Here is a 16264-nt window from a genome sequence, read left to right on the forward strand (position 1 = left end):
ATGGTCTCTTCTTCTTCTTCTTCTTCCTCATGGAGGTGTAGGAATATTTTGAGGACTGCCTTTCCGATGATTGGGACTGAGCGACAATGCACAATCTCTGACTGACAGTGAAAGATGATGTCACTATCCTACGTCATGGCAGGTAGGCTACAACCACTCACCCTCCACATAGTTGGCAAGGATCCTGTTTTTTGTGGGTTGGAAGTTTACTGCAGGATGACAACCCTTAAAAGGTTGCAGTGCTACTATCTCCAGCTCATACAGTTTCGATATGGAGAACTTCACCTCCATTGCAGATGCGCTTCGCTATAGGCTCTTGCCACCATAACAGTTTATCACATCAAACAGAACATAATAAAGTCATTTGTTTAGCCATGTTCAATATTTCATGGTTCAGTACTCTCTCTCTCTCTCTCTCTCTCTCTCTCTCTCTCTATCTATCTATCTATCTCCCCCCCTCCCGTTCTCTCTCTCCAGCTTAATCAAATTCCCTCAAACATTTTCCACCTATAACAGAACTTGTGGTAGCATAGTCCAAGCAACTTTTTCTGAGGCTGTACGATTTCTGCGCACTTTAGCTAAGGTCCCTATACACATTCTCTGTGTCGTTTAATATTGCTTAACATAAGTGGAGGCTGCTTTCAGCTGAATATTGTGTACCTCTAATTTAAGAATACATAAATTTTTGTAATTTTAAGTCTGCTCTTCTCTCTCTCTCTCTCTCTCTCTCTCTCTCTCTCTCTGTGTGTGTGTGTGTGTGTGTGTGTGTGTGCGTGTGTGTGTGTGTGTGACCTGCACCTCCCTCCATCTCCAAACTGATCAGGAATCCCCAAGCAGAGAAGCTGCCGATGGCTTACATGGCCACAGACTGAATAGGTAATCAATTCTGAAATCCTAGCGGCCTCAGTCAAGTGGGACAAAATCCTTTTGTATTAGCCTCCTGAGGTGGCAGTGCTTTTAACAGTCAATGGGGGGAGACTGCACATCAAGTCACTTGTTTCGCAGTAGCTAGCCTTTGTCATTGAAGCCCAGTCACTTGTTTTGCATGATCACAAGCCTGAATAGTGAGATGAGAGAATACGATCATATAATAGGAAGGCATACTGTGTCTCGGTTTGTCTTGCGCAGGCATCCTTTGCTCCAGCACCTGCAGTCTCTTTTTTTTCCCCAAATTGTTATCTGCATTGACACTCAGCAAAATGGTAGTTCTGTCCCTTCCTACCATCATAGGTGAAATAGGATCCCCCCCTCCTCCCTCCCTCTGCCTTCCACAGATTTGGAGTACATAAGGAATTCATCATCCTCAAGGTAGTGTGTAATTCTTCTGCATTGAACAATGAGAATTCATAATGTAAGGGGATCTTGAAAGGATACTCATGGCGCACCTCAAAGAAGCTAGGGAGCCCCCTTTCTTATACCCAGAATAATAAATTACACTGTAGCTATGGCCACAAGCAACCCATGACAGAGAAGAAAGTGGGGTGAGACACAAGATAGGGATCTCAGAGATGCATAATCATGAGTGTCTTTCAAGCTGCTAACTACTTTGTCACAGAGCGAGAATAAAATGATGATTTTAAACATGGCTGTTACTCAGTAACAGTATACTAATTTCAACATACGATTATACAGCCAACTGGTTGCAAATTAACTGTTAGGTACATTGACCTAGGTTTCTAAACCTACTAAGGATGTCTTCATCAGAATGAAATTTTGATAAATTGTAAAATAACATTGCTAAAAAGCAGTCGTTAATATTTACAGCAGCTACGTTAAAGTCAAAAGTGAAATAAAATGTTCCAGCCCAGTTATTTGCAACTGTTTGGCTGTATAGTCCAATGTTGAAAAAAGATAAATTTGGAAGGCTTAACAACGCACAAGTTTAATATTTTATCCATCTTCAGCAACTGTATCTGTATGTATTAAAATAATCAGTAACCAGTAACACAAAATAAATTTTATTTCCTTTACTGGTTTCAGGTACCTAGTGCCTACTTCAGAAAGTTATAGCTATCGCAAGTAATGCAACATTCTGAAGAAGGATACTAGGTTAAGGTAATAAAATAGGAAATAGGTAGGTTTCCTAAAAGCAAATATAATCTTCAGAATGCCTAGACATCTTGGTGTGATTATCTGTTCCCATGACAGCATTCTCAAACAACTAATTACACCTTTAATTGTATATCTCAGTTATAGTTTCTGCACTTCCAAAGGGAATCGGCGTAAACTTTTAATTAATTCCAAATGCTGTTTTTATATACCTTCTAACATTAAATACTAAATTTGTTTTTTATTGTATTTTATCTGAAAGAATGTGTTGTTTGGAAAAAAAACATTTGTTTTTTCATGAAACTCATAAATTACAAATTAGTACTAGTTACTCGAACAGTGGAAAGCCCAGGTTACAGTATTCCAAAGAGAATAGATTGTTACTCAGTGTAAAAACGACACGCTGAGTTTCAGACCGCTATCTCCAGCTGCTCTGGCCACAATGCAGCTGCATCAAATGAAAGCAACAATTGAGAGTGAGGCAGGGAAGGAGGAGGCATACCATGTTAGGGGGAGGGGGGAGGAGGTGGTTAGGGAAGTGAGCGCTGTCTCGCAGAGTGTGCAGGGACCAGATGATGTCTAGACAAGGCTCCCAGTGGCAGCGTCCGAAGCAGCAGGAGAGGGAGGTGTGGAGGAGAGGGTGGGGGGTGAACAGGTGGTGGAAAAGAAATGGAGATGAACAGAGAGGACAAGAGACCAGTGGGTGCATTGGCAGAGAGTGGTCTTTTCCCCTTCTCTGCTCCTCTCCTTTTCCACTCCCTGTTGCCCTCACCCATCCTTTCCCCACAGCTTCCTGATGCCATACCTGGCAACCTAGTCTTGCATGCTTCACCAGGCAGCACTCACTCCCCCCCCCCCCTGCCCCCCCTGTACCCTCCCTGCTGTTTCTCCATGGATTGTTGTCCCCTTCAATGAGTTTCAGTTTCAGCCTGGCCTGAGAGGCTACAGGTAGTGGTCATGTGTGCATGATATGTGCTTGCTTGTGTGAATGTGTGTGTGCTTTCTTTCTGAAGAAGGTTTTGGCCAGAAGTTCAATGTGAAACAGTCTTCTCACTGCGCCTGACTGCAACTCAACATAGCATCTTTACAGTGAGTAGCAATCTATCCTTTTCATAATATTACTGTAGTAGTTATTCTGTTACTAATTACCAAGCAGTGTCCACTGTTTATATAGTTATTTTTTGCAAATGTCAACATTTTGTACATTATAGCCTTCAATGACTGACGGATTTTTTGTAGTACCACACACCTCCTCCTCCTTTAAAGTGAAGCCATTGCTGTGGCACTAACCTGAAATCTCTCAATATCAGCCAAAAAATGTACAGATTTCTCAATAAAGGAGTGAAGAACACCATAAATTACGTACACTACAGAGGAATGTTTTGCAGCAATCAGTTACTATTTAGGTTTTCTATTTAATTTTATTACTCCCTCATGTAATCTGGGACACAGTTATCTGTTTTCCAGTAAATGTAAAATAACTCTGGAATTTTGTATATACCGGGACGATGAGTAACTACGCCCTTAGTACTGAACAGTAATATCATCTCTATCTGGTGGTAATACCAATATTTAGCACAAATTCAAAAGTATGATGATTATTTTTATCATACTTTGTAAACTACTTAATTATTTGTATTAATTTGTTGTTATGAACATGTTAGGCAAAATCTAGATTCTAATTCAGGTCATTTTACATCCAATTTATTCTAAATTGCAGTAGTTTAGTAATATAGATGATTTAAATGACATTGAATGTTTATTTTTCTTCTGGTGATGGGATCTTTCCAGTTACTTTCACCTTTGTGTACATACTATCTCCAAGGTCTGTCAGACCAGATTGTTTTTGCGATATCGCCCACTACCCAGTTGGCTGCATTTTCACAAAGAGTGCTGCCAATTATGCCACCATGTTTCCTACAGCCACCACTGTGGCACGAGGACACTGCTACAAACGACTGCACTGCTGCCAATGAGATGCAAGCATCCCCTCTCTGGAGCTTCAGTGGCAAGTGTATTTAAGTTCAAGTATCTATGCACCAACCCCATTTTGTGTGTTTGCCAGTTGAATCACATTTACAGACTTTCATAGTGGTCAATGCTACAGATTTATATACTTAAAAAAACTGCCATTCTTCAATACAACGTCTATTTAAAAGATGTCAAGTCCTGGGCACTATTTTTAAATGTGTAAATGTTATTCAAGTAGCAAACACACAAAATGGGGTCAGTGCATGAATGTTTGAACTTTGTAACTCGTCTCTGGATCTCCAGAGAGCAGATGCTTGCATCTCATTGGCAGTAGCGTAATTGTTTGTATCAGTGCCCTTGCACCAAGATGGTAACTGTAGGAAATGTGGCAGTATAACTGATGGCACACATATTTGAAAGTGCAGCCAACCAGATGGTGGACAATACCGCTGTTTTGTCATCTCAAAAGTCTCCTGCTGATCGCACACATTATCCAGCAAATGATTTTATTGTGCAGAATACTGAGTCACTCCATTCTTCTGATTTAATAGCAATCTCTGAGAAACTAACATTTTTTTTTTACTTTTCTTCCATTTTCCATTATCTGTCTCATGTTCCAGTATTCTCTCTCTTTCACCTTCACAGAATGATGATTCCCTCGTAGTGAACCAAGCACAAGGATGACTTCCTATGCCAGCTGGTTATAATTAAAGTGCAGCTACTCATGGAAGTCCAGTGTTGGCTGTAATTATCGTATGGCAGTGGAACTTGGTAGATATGCTAATGTGTCAATGCTCGAAAACAAATTACTTCCAGTTGTGGCCACCAGGTGCAAGTCTGGCACTGTACACTGTTTGTACGACATCCACACAGCTTTTGACAAGCCATAACATAATTAAACAATATGGGTATTGAGAAGCGACACAATGCAGTGTTAGTGAATGGCAGCAATTACAGTGCTGCATTAAATGTAAATGTCGTGTGACTAGGGCCTCCCATCAGGTAGACTGTTCACTGGGTGCAAGCCTTTCGATTTGACGCCACTTCAGTGACTTACGCATTGATGGGGATGAAATGATGATGATTAGGACAACACAACACCCACTCCCTGGGCGGTGAAAATCTCCGACCCAGCCAGGAATCGAACCCGGGTCCTTAGGATTGACATTCTGTCCCGCTGACCACTCAGCTACTGGGGGCGGACAGTGTTACACTGAGAGAGTATCATCAACTGAAAGGACTGAGGATAGACATAATATCATTAAACGGTTTAAAGAAAATGGTAATCAAACTCGAAAACACAGGCGAGGTTGGTGTGGCACCTGGAAGAGGAAGGCATCCTATCCCAATGGAAGGTATTGACAAGCCTTCTGTTGCTATAATTAACCATTCAGCACATGCCCTAGGTAGTGCTAGTGCTTGTGCAGCGTCACGAGAATTTTCCATTCCACGGTCAACAGTATGGAAAATATTGTGGTCTATTTTACACTACTACCCATACAAGATCCACACAGTGCAGCAACTGAAACCTCATGAGCTGTATCAATGTTCTGAATTTGCTCTCGGCTTCTAACAATATATGGCTGGGCAATATTGTATGGAGTGACAAGGCATATTTTACATTACAGGATGCAATAAATACAGAGAACTGCAGAATGTGGGGTACTGTTAAACAATGTGTTGGGCACAAAGGGCCACTGACCTCACAATATGTGACTGTGTAATGTGGATTCACAGGCACCTTCATTCTCAGTCCATTTTTCTTTGAAGAGAAGGCACCCAGAGGGTGTGACATCAGAAGATTACTGAGACCTCCTTACGGAGCATGAGATTACTACTTTGGAGAACTGCAGCTATGTGGAGACCACTGCTTTCATTCAAGACGAGGCACAACACCTCATGGTGCTCTCCCATTGAATGATCTGCTTAATGCAAACTTCTACAAACATGTTATTTACCAAGATTTTCCAGATGAATGGCCTGCATGGTCATCTGATCTGAATGCAGGCAACTTTTGGCTCTGGGGATATCTAAAAATACTCATTTACCATGGACACATCTGGGGCCATTAGGCAGAAACATGTTGCTCAGATTCCAACGAAACTGCTGCTGGAAATTGAGGATCACATTGTTTAAAGGATGTAGCATTTTCAAAATATGACAATTGTCCCTATCATCACCTATAAGTCGAACCACTGGACAATAGCTCAGAAATCCATCTTTATTCTTCATCATGTTAATGTTGCAATGCCAAAGTCAGCATCAAGTAATTAATATGTGAACATCTATATGTGAAGGTTGTTTTGCTTATTCATGAAGTTAACATCCCCACGTCAAACAAATTGGTAAAATTTCAGTGACTTTGTGAACAATTAATAAGACTTTGTGAACAATTAATAATACAGAATAAACATTTGGAAATTTGTGGTAAGGTCTTATGAGATCAAACTGCTGAGGTCTTTGGTCCCTAGCCTTATACACTACTTAAACTAACTTATGCTAAGGACAACACACATACCCATGCCCAAGGGAGGACTCGAACCTCTGACGGGGGGCTGGGGGGGGTGGGGGGGGGGGGGGGGGGGCAGGGAGCCACGCGGACTGTGACAAGACGCCTCAGACACCGCAGCGATAATCACTTAAATTGTAGTTTCGAGACACGTAAGACATGTGTAAACATGAGTGCTTAGTCTGACACTGAGAATGGTGAATAAATGTTTCACCACTGTTAAAATCTGTTAAGAGTAGCTACTAGCCTGTGTTGTTTGTTAGTTTGTTTGTTTTATGTTCGATAGATTATATGTACAACAGATCGTAATAATGTGGAATGATCATTTTACATTCACATCACAAATTAATTTGTAAATATGACTACATATTGATGGTTTACAAGCTTTTAGTTTTTTTTTTTTTTTATAAACAGATGCAAATTAGTAATTCCTACACACCACTTTTTAGACATTACAGTAATATAAATTCTTCTACAGAAAAGGAGTTGCCAAGAAGATTTTTTTCAGTTTATGTTGGTTGGTTGGGTTGGAGAGTCAAGGGAGCAAACTACAGGGTCATCAGTCCTCTTTTCCTTATGCAAACAGATCTCAGATTAAAACCATTCCCAAAATGAGTCAGGGGAAGTAAAAAGCAAAAAAGTAACTGGGACCCACACTGAAAGAGAAAACTAAAAAAACAAACCGAAAGGGGAAAACATGCACTAAAAGGGGAAAAAAAGCAGTTGAAGGTATTAAAATAATATAGCAGATAGTGTGGGCTGGCTGGTCGCAAGAATAAAAAAGGATGAGCCAGCCACTTTGTAACATACTATAATCTCCAGCCAAAAAACATAAGGCTAGATAAATACAGACAGAGAACAAGGTAAACAAACGGCAATGAAAAATCAAGGAAGAAGTAAAATAGAGGAAGGGTGAAGGCCTGGAAGAGAGTGATAAAATTCTCCCTCTCAAAGAAAACATAAAACTAGATCAGCCATTGAGGCATTGTCTCCTAATGCCATAGGCAGAGCGGCAGGTTAAAAGTCCACCTCAGGGTGGCTAAAATTGGGCAATCCGACAAGATGTGGGCCACAGTCAAGTGGGAATCACAGAGACATTGAGGTGGATCCTCGCAACATAGGAGGTGGCCATGAGTCAGCCAAGTATGGCTGATGCAGAGTCGACAAAGTACAATGGAGTCCCTGTGGGTGGCTCGCATGGGTGACCTCCACACACATTGTCTCCTTAATAACAGGTAGTTTATTTTATGTACTGAGGGTGCGCCATTCAGTAGCCCAGATCCTGAAATCTTTACGGCATAAGACCAGTCGGAGATCAGTCCCCAGTGTGCTGATCTCTAGAGTCGGTTTAGCGGTAGCCTGTTTGGCCAGCCTGTCAGCAAGTTCTTTCCTGGGATTCCAATATGTTCTGGGGTCCACATGAAGGCCACTGAAGTATGCTGAGTGAAGCACTGGTCAAGAGCTTGTAGGTTGCTTAAGGAGTCACTACAGATGAGAAAGGGCTCACCTGTGCAGGAGTGGATATGCTCAAGAGCACAACAGATGGCTAGCAACTCTGCAGTGAAAATACTGCAGTCATCCAGCAAGGAGCACTGTTCAGAATGTTCAGCATGAGCATAAGCAAAGCCAATGCGACCATCAACAATCAAGCCATCATTGTAGACTATTTATGAGACCTGGAACTCGCCAAGAATAGAGAAAAATTGGTGGCAGAGGGCCTAAGGAGGAATTGAGTCATTTGGGGCTCATGGTAGGTCCAGATGAAGCTGTGGCTGAGGCACATGGACCATGGAGGTGTGTGTGAGTGGACTCAGAGGAAAGGTAGCAGAGGGAAGGGCTTGAGTTTGTGAGAAGGGACAGTTTGTTTTATATTTTATCTTTCTGTCTGTCAGACATTTTATATCACTGGATATGTGATCAGAAATTTCGGGCTGCAGCATTGTGGACACCTTTATGTGCTAAAGACAATCTTAATGTGGAGTAATGAATGTAATTTTTTCTTCTGCTACTGTAATTATGTACACAATTGTTCCTTTTGAAATGCAGTTCATTATTTACACGCTTCATAAGGGAATAAATGTACTTTGAAGCAGTTGCGTGAACTATGTAATAAGTCAATAGAAAAAGCTGACAACCCTAATGTGATTTGGGAGTAATAAATGTGAAAAGATTTCAAATTTGTCTCTACAGTATTGTGTCAGTCATTTAACATTCAGGCCACAACAACAACCAATTTCAGAAAGAGAGAAACCAAGGTTTCTGTGCTATTGAGCTACAGGCCTTTCAAATATATGTGGAACAGGATGGAACTAAAATCAAACACTGTGGCATTCGTTTTGTGTTTTCTCATCAGTCACTAAAATATTCTCTCTATTTTAGTTTATTTGAATTTTAAGTGCCACTTTTTGCAGTCTTTTGTTCAGTAAGATTCCAACCAGTTGCTTGTAACACCAAAAATTTTCAGCTTTCATATGAACTTTTTAGATGTCTTCATCAAAACGGAATAAATTGTTATAGATAAAGTGCAAAAACACAAGGTCACAAAACACAATACAATACAAAAAATAATCTTGATATTATTTTTTGTAAAAGGAAAGAACCAAATTAAAAATTAGAAATAAATTGTGAGCTACGATATTAGAAGAAAGAGTGATTGGCTGCTTCAAAAGATGAAACAATCTGTGTGCACAACTTGTAAAATACTTACTCTGAGCACGTGATGCAATACGTCTTCGATTAGACATGCCTTCAAGCTGCTTCAATACTTCCTCCATTTCAGGTCTATCTTTTGCACGCTTGCGGACACACAATTTGCCCAGCTCCACCAGTTCTAGAAATGTTGCCTGATCACAAGGGCCTGCTTTCCTATCAGCTAATGTGAGGATCTGTTGATCTTCACATGCCTCCACATGGTCTTTCTGAATGTTGAAAAACATTAACTTCTTAAATCATGTTACACAATACTTTATATTCATAAATAATAATATTGCTAAAAACTAAATTCAAGCAAGGAAGACAAGTTATTTATTTAGAATTTTAAAACATTCGTAACACTCCACTCAGGGATTCAGCATATTTTCATTACATCATTAGACATCATAGGGCATGCAGGGAAGGGGGGAGGAGGGGGAGGTATTGGTCTTATGTTTAACACATTACAAAAAACAATACTAGGACCATTGAAACTTTGAGCACCAAATCATGTTTTAAATGTTCAGTCCTATGCTTTGTTTTATGAAAAACAAATGCCTTCCAATGCCAGTCTAACACATAAAGTAAACGTAAAACAAGGAGCAGGCAACCGCTCATCTATAGGAGATCAAGGCATGGAGCACAGAAACACTTCACAGAAAACAGCATTCATATTCATAGCATTTCTGTGATCTATGAATCGATCCACTATATCTGAGTGATTGCCGTTGCCTTTGTCTTATTTTACGTACTGCTCCATCCAGGATTTTCCATAACTGTTAGATATAGTAAACGTAAATGACAAAATTAACAAGATTTCTCCAATGATGTGTTGTTTAACAGCAATAAACAATATTTTGCTTCACACAGTTTTCAAATTATACATACAAATTCATGTGTTCTGTGATAAATAATAAAATATTGAAGTTGAGTACAGTAAAAATGTGCTGTTGTGTCTCACAACAAATGCAGTAAAACTTAAGAAAACCGTTTTAGTCACTCTTCCAATGTTATGCTTGTGATAGAGCACAATTTAGCTAAGGTTCATTTACATTTGTTTTAATGCAGTAGTTATATGTTTAAAAGGCTTACTTTTCTTCTTCCATCTTCATCTTTGTGTGGTTAGAAGGCAAATATGAGATGATATCCAATAAGTACAGCCAGAAATGATTATTTGCAGGACCCTTAAATGATGCCAATAGTGAACATCAAAAGAATGTATCTGATTATTTTAATAATCAGGAAAAAAAACAGCACCAGCAATATATAATGTACAAATGGTTATGTAAGCTAAACTGTGGAACATAATAAAATTGGAAAGCATTGTAGTGTGGACTATTCTCCTTTAAACTGATACCAACAACAGTTATAGAAACTTCTGAATAAAGATAAAAACTCACTATGTAGTACAGACAACTTATTCACCAAAATTATTAGCCCCACAAATGTTTCACTCCTATCCTAAGACCTCATGTTCAACCTTACACCCACAACTAATCATGTTCGACTCATCGAAGATCTGCTCTCCTTTTTCCGATCCCTGCAATGGGATCTTAGCCACCAATCCCTCCAACCAAAGCCAACCTATTCCCAACAATGAACCCTGCCTCTCTCAGTTCATACTACCATCCGCCTGTGATCCTCACCCACCCAACCAACATTTGGTCACCTTCAATGAATTCCTTTCTTCCGACTGTCCTTCCCAAGGTCCCTTCCTAAGAACATCAACCTTTCAACAGAAGAAAGGACAGCCACACACAGCCTCAACAAAACATATCCCAAACTAATGACCCTACCTGCAGACAACGGTTCCACCACTGTTGATACGAATCACAGTGACTGCCAGGTGGAAGTCCTCTGCCAAATGTCTGACTCCTCCACTTATAAACTCTGCCAGAGTGATCCCACCCCAGAAGGGCAACAGACTCCAACGTCCTTCATCAGGGCTTCATGACCTGAAACTCCTTCCCACAACATCCTTGTCCATCACTATGCCACTCCAAATCCAAACTCCTTGCCACAGGGATCATACCCCTGTGCGAGACCCAGGTGCAATACCTGCTCAATCCACCCACCCAGCACTTCCTGTTCCAGTCCTGTAATGGGCTTATCCAAGCCTATCAGAGGCAGGGGCACTTGTGAAAGCAGCCATGTCATATACCTGTTCTGCTGCAAATACTGCACAGGTTTTTATATTGGTATACCAACCACCTGTCCACCAGGATGGATGGCCACCACCAAATTGTGGCCAAGAAGAAAGTGGACCACCCTGTGCCACAACATGCAGCTGAACATAAAATGGCTACTTCACAATCCACGCAATCTGGATCCTCTCCTCCACCACCAGCTTTCCTGAACCACACAGATGGGAGTTACACTTACAATACATTTTCCATTCCTGAAATTATCACGGCTCAACCTATGGTAACCTACTGTCCCCATTCCCACCGCCCGACTGTTTCCACCCTCTCTGTCCTATCACCTGCTCCCAATTCACTTCCCCTCACCCTTATTGTGTGCTGCTCTCTGCAAATGCAACCACTGATCTTTTCCCTTCTCTCCTCCTCTCCTTTTCCGCTACCGCTTTCCCAACCCCCTTCCCTCCCCCATAGCCTCCTAATGCTGCATCTGTGACCCTTGTCTTGCCACCATCTAGTCCCAGTACACTCTACCCCAGGCAGCACTCATTTCTTTCCCACTGCCTGTACACTGCCACCCCCCCCCCCCCCCCAACCTGCCACCCCGCCCACCTCCTCCAATCTCCAATGACCCACTCCAGAATGCTACTTCCATTCAATGCAGTAACATTCTGGCTGAAGCAGCTGGAGATAGTGATCATATGTGTGGGAGATGTGCCTGCTTGTGGCTTGTGTAAATGTGTGCGTGTGCTTCCTCTGTGAAGAAAGCTTTGGCTGCACGTTCAATGTGTAACCATCTTTTTGCTGTGCCTCTCTGCAACTCAGTGTATCATCTTTATGAGGAGTAGCAATCTATCCTCTTCACAGTATTGTAAACATTATTCTAGTCAATCTTGAGCACCACAGCTGACAACATTAATGATTAATAAAAACACAAGAGCTGTATTATTACACATTTATTGAGTTACAATCAGTTTCAGTTGCTGAACATCTTCCGATTGCCGAGTTTATGACTTAGGCATAATTCAGCAACCTGAAGATGTGTCGTAACACAATAAATGTGGAATATCACAGCTGAGTTGGTTTTTATTAGTCATTACTCTAGTTCTAATTTATATGTCCACTCACTACTTGCATCTCAACCATATGGTTATTGATTATACAATAACATGTTGCTCATGATGTTAATTTTTTTGTTAAAAATCAAATGAACAATAACAAGTACATTGCTTTCTAAATATAGCTATCCTGAAACATCCAACCAAAACTTAAAGGAATTAATGGTTTTTATCCTTTTTTTATGTCCTGTGCATCTAAACAGTTGCACTGAATTATTTATAGACAAACTGGAACACATAAAAAAGGAGTACTTAAGCAATCTGAATGTTTCAAAAGTCAGAGTACTCTAAATGCAGTTCTTGTATACATTTAGTAATGAAAGGAAAATGGGGGAGAATTCATGGCAGGTTTATGCAGTTTGTAGAATAAGAAACAACTTATTTCAGCATAAAGAAAAAAAGAGAAAACTAGGAAGGAATGGAAGAAATGAAACCATCAGGAAATCTTTCAATTGTGATCTAGTTTTGCCACAATAGTCTTCTCAGTAGCAGAAATTGGTATCCACATTTTCAAGAAAAAAAAATTGGTAAAATGTTATCATTCATCACAAAAATAATCAAAATTGCATATATGTTTAGCTAACAGATATTATTATTAGGATTATAATTATAATGATGATGATGATGATGATGATAATGATAATGACTTAGTTGATGTTGTTGTTGGTATTGATTCAGATATTTATGTAATGGACAGACCCTTCTACTGATTCTTCACTAAGTTACAATTCCCAGAATTAATCAAATTACATACACTTACCAAAAATTTTTTCTGCCTCGACTCATCGTATGCTCTTTGACCAGTAGCCAGCTCAAAGAGAACCTGCAGAGCAGAACAAATCATCATCTTACAGAGAACATGTACATTTATTTGTTTGTGATCTTTACTTCATTAGACAAAATGTATTTCACTATAGCAGCTGTTATTTAAGCCTAATTATACAAAAACTTGTCAAAAATATCTCCTACAACAAACTGTCTGCAAAGGATGTATGGAAATTTTTTGAAAACTGTTTTAGTGAATCGAGAATTTTGGTGTAAATTCTAGAACAACTTGGCCTTCTACCATCTCAAACACACGATATTTTAGTTGTGAGTGTGGGATGATAGAATCCTACCTACTGCACCTCACATGACTGTGTGTGCAGGTTTAAATTCAGTCGCAGGAAGAATGTAGATGTGGCGGTCAAACGGCACCAACAAGTACCTGTTGGGCAATCCATGGAAGTTTTAGTGAAAGTGTGTATGAGAGGACCATGGAGTACTTATGTAACTCTGTGGTAGTGGCTATTGTTAGTGAAAAAAGAACAGGGGAGAAAGAGCTCTCAAAAAAGACTCTTATTCCAGCCTTGCTAGAGGCAAGACGTATTTTATGAATCCTGTGATACAATCATGGTTATTAAGCCAACTCATTTGAAAATGTGATTAACTTTGTTTCTGATGTGAGAAGATACCAGTGACTTACAATAAGTCTGATGTTTATGTGAGAAGTGAGAATTATGTTCTGTATGAAATTTTAATATGGCGTTGGTTGATGAGAAGTAACCTTCGAGTATCTACTTATTTCACAAGTAGAGGGAGAATTTTCAAAATTCCAGTACCTAGCATCACTGTTTGGAGAAGAAGTTTAAAGAGATTCCAGAAGGCAGCGAAGAAGATTGGCTGCAGATAACAAGTAAGTCATCTCGTTAAGTGAGGTGGGAAGTTTGCACACTTCAACACACTCACACATCGTCAAAAATGTTAGAACATCGCAACCGTGACAGGACTGAAAAAACAGAACTTGTAAGACCAAAAAATGAGAAAAGAAGCTGTTGTATGTTGCCATAGCAACTAAACCAAATACAACAAAGAATTTACGCCGAGACAACGGAACATGCTCAAGTATTTAAAGTAGCAAAATTTTGAATTGAGAAACAGAGAAGAAGATTCCAGTGTGTTTCTCTAAGATGTAACATGCCTAGAACACTTCGATTAAGAAGATCTGGTGCGGGGAGTGTAGAGCTCTCACACACACCGCGGGGATGCAGACGCGGAAACCAACATCCGACGATTTAACACCAAAGCTCCTGTGGCATCTCACTCAAGTGCCTGAGGGGTAGGGATCCTGGGGAAGGGGGGTGGGAAGGGTTTCCTGTCTTTGGGGCTATCTTCTTTCTCTTCTTCGATCTTACCAACCATATCTATTTTTTTTTTTTTTTTTTTTCCTTTCTTACTTCTCATTTGAGGCTATCTATTTTCTGCCTCTTTCCATATTCACAAACTTCTAATGTTGAAGTCCTTCCCTGTTTCTGTGGTTTCTAATAACCTACATCTTATCTTTAGATAAGAAGGCCGAAGAATCAGACTACACAAACACACATCTGCATACATACAAAAATACATTTGAACACCTACTTCAACACTCACACATCGTCAAAAACGTTAGACTGCCACTTCCAAACACCACTGGAAAGGTTTCTATTGCAGTTCCTTTTCGGCAACCATCATTAATGTACTGTTAAACTAAAGTTGAGTGTTCACGAGCATATTAATTATGAAATGTGGTTTCTATTGCAGTTCCTTTCCAGCAGTCACCATTACAGTACCATTACACTGAAGCTAAGTGTTCAGAGCATACTACTTAAGAAATAATGTTACTGACAATTTTTTTTCCAAATTCATACACACAAAAAAGTCAGTTCCGTAACTATGGCATGAAAAGAGGTTTTATGTAACCTTGAAAATATTATTTATGTGCTACAATAGTCAATTCTCACTGACTGTATACTTTACTTGAAACCCACATCAAAGGTTAATTTCTTCACCAATCAAAGCTTGTGCTCCATCTCTAATGGTCTAATCCTTGATGGGACATTAAATGCTAACCTTTCTTCCTTCCTTCTTTCGTATGGCATTTGGGTTTACCTTGTAAACTCTGAATGACATTATCATTTTATTGGAAAATAAGTTATATGTTAGATAAATAACACCCTCACATGACTGATACTACAAATACAACGGACACAGTGTCATCAGCTGATGCTTCCAAATGTCTGCTACATTACCTGAAAATGGGGGGAAGGGTGGGGGGGGGGGGGTGGAGGCAGAGGGGGAGGGGGGAGGGGGAGAAGGAGGAGGAGTAAAATAAGTTCTCAGAGAAAGTATATTATTCAACAAAATGTAAGACGTTAAATTAAAACAATGTGGCTGAATACTTACAATTCCAAAACTGTATGTATCAACCTTTGTGGAAATTTGTTTTGAACGCAGGAATTCATCAGGCAGATAGGGGCGGGTACCATGGACTCGGCTCACTTTCATGTGAGTGTAATGACCCTGTGGACCATCACGTGCAAGCCCAAAATCACCAATCCTCGGCTCAAAGTTGGTATCCAGTAGTATGTTGGCACTGAACACATAACAGAAAGTTATAAAAACACAACACACTTTTCTGTGTGTAGATTTTGAATCGTACTCTGTTGCACAGAAAGTTAAAAAATAATTCAATTAACTTTTTGAATTAATTTCACAATACCTCCAAATATTACATATTTATCGCAACATATTAGGTAGTTACAAAAATAGACACGAATTATAGGTTGTAAAAATGTTGGAATTCAGAAGCAAAGGTTTCTTCACCTCACAAAAGAAAGTTTAGAGTTGGATGAAATGGGACTACTCAGGGATAATATACGAAAGTCATCCACTACTCTCAGTCACTAGAAAAACAAGATAAGACCAGCAATAACTAGCCCTGTTCTGCTGTGTCTCTCCTGAACTGAGCTCCAGGATGATTTTACATTTAA

At 39.9% G+C, this 16264-nt stretch overlaps 1 protein-coding gene across 1 annotated transcript in view; it reads right to left on the minus strand.

Annotated features, from left to right (window-relative positions):
* LOC126483777 (interleukin-1 receptor-associated kinase 1-like) overlaps positions 1–16264 on the minus strand; it is a 164855-nt gene that overhangs the window by 44507 nt on the left and 104084 nt on the right. The window contains exons 8-10 of the mRNA XM_050106933.1: positions 15678–15867; positions 13237–13299; positions 9237–9447 (exon numbers count right to left, since the gene is read on the minus strand). Coding sequence (XP_049962890.1) covers positions 9237–9447; positions 13237–13299; positions 15678–15867 — 464 coding nt within the window. The remainder of the gene's footprint in view (positions 1–9236; positions 9448–13236; positions 13300–15677; positions 15868–16264) is intronic.

Source organism: Schistocerca serialis, chromosome 6, assembly GCF_023864345.2.
Source record: "Schistocerca serialis cubense isolate TAMUIC-IGC-003099 chromosome 6, iqSchSeri2.2, whole genome shotgun sequence".
NCBI classification, from domain to species: domain Eukaryota; kingdom Metazoa; phylum Arthropoda; class Insecta; order Orthoptera; family Acrididae; genus Schistocerca; species Schistocerca serialis.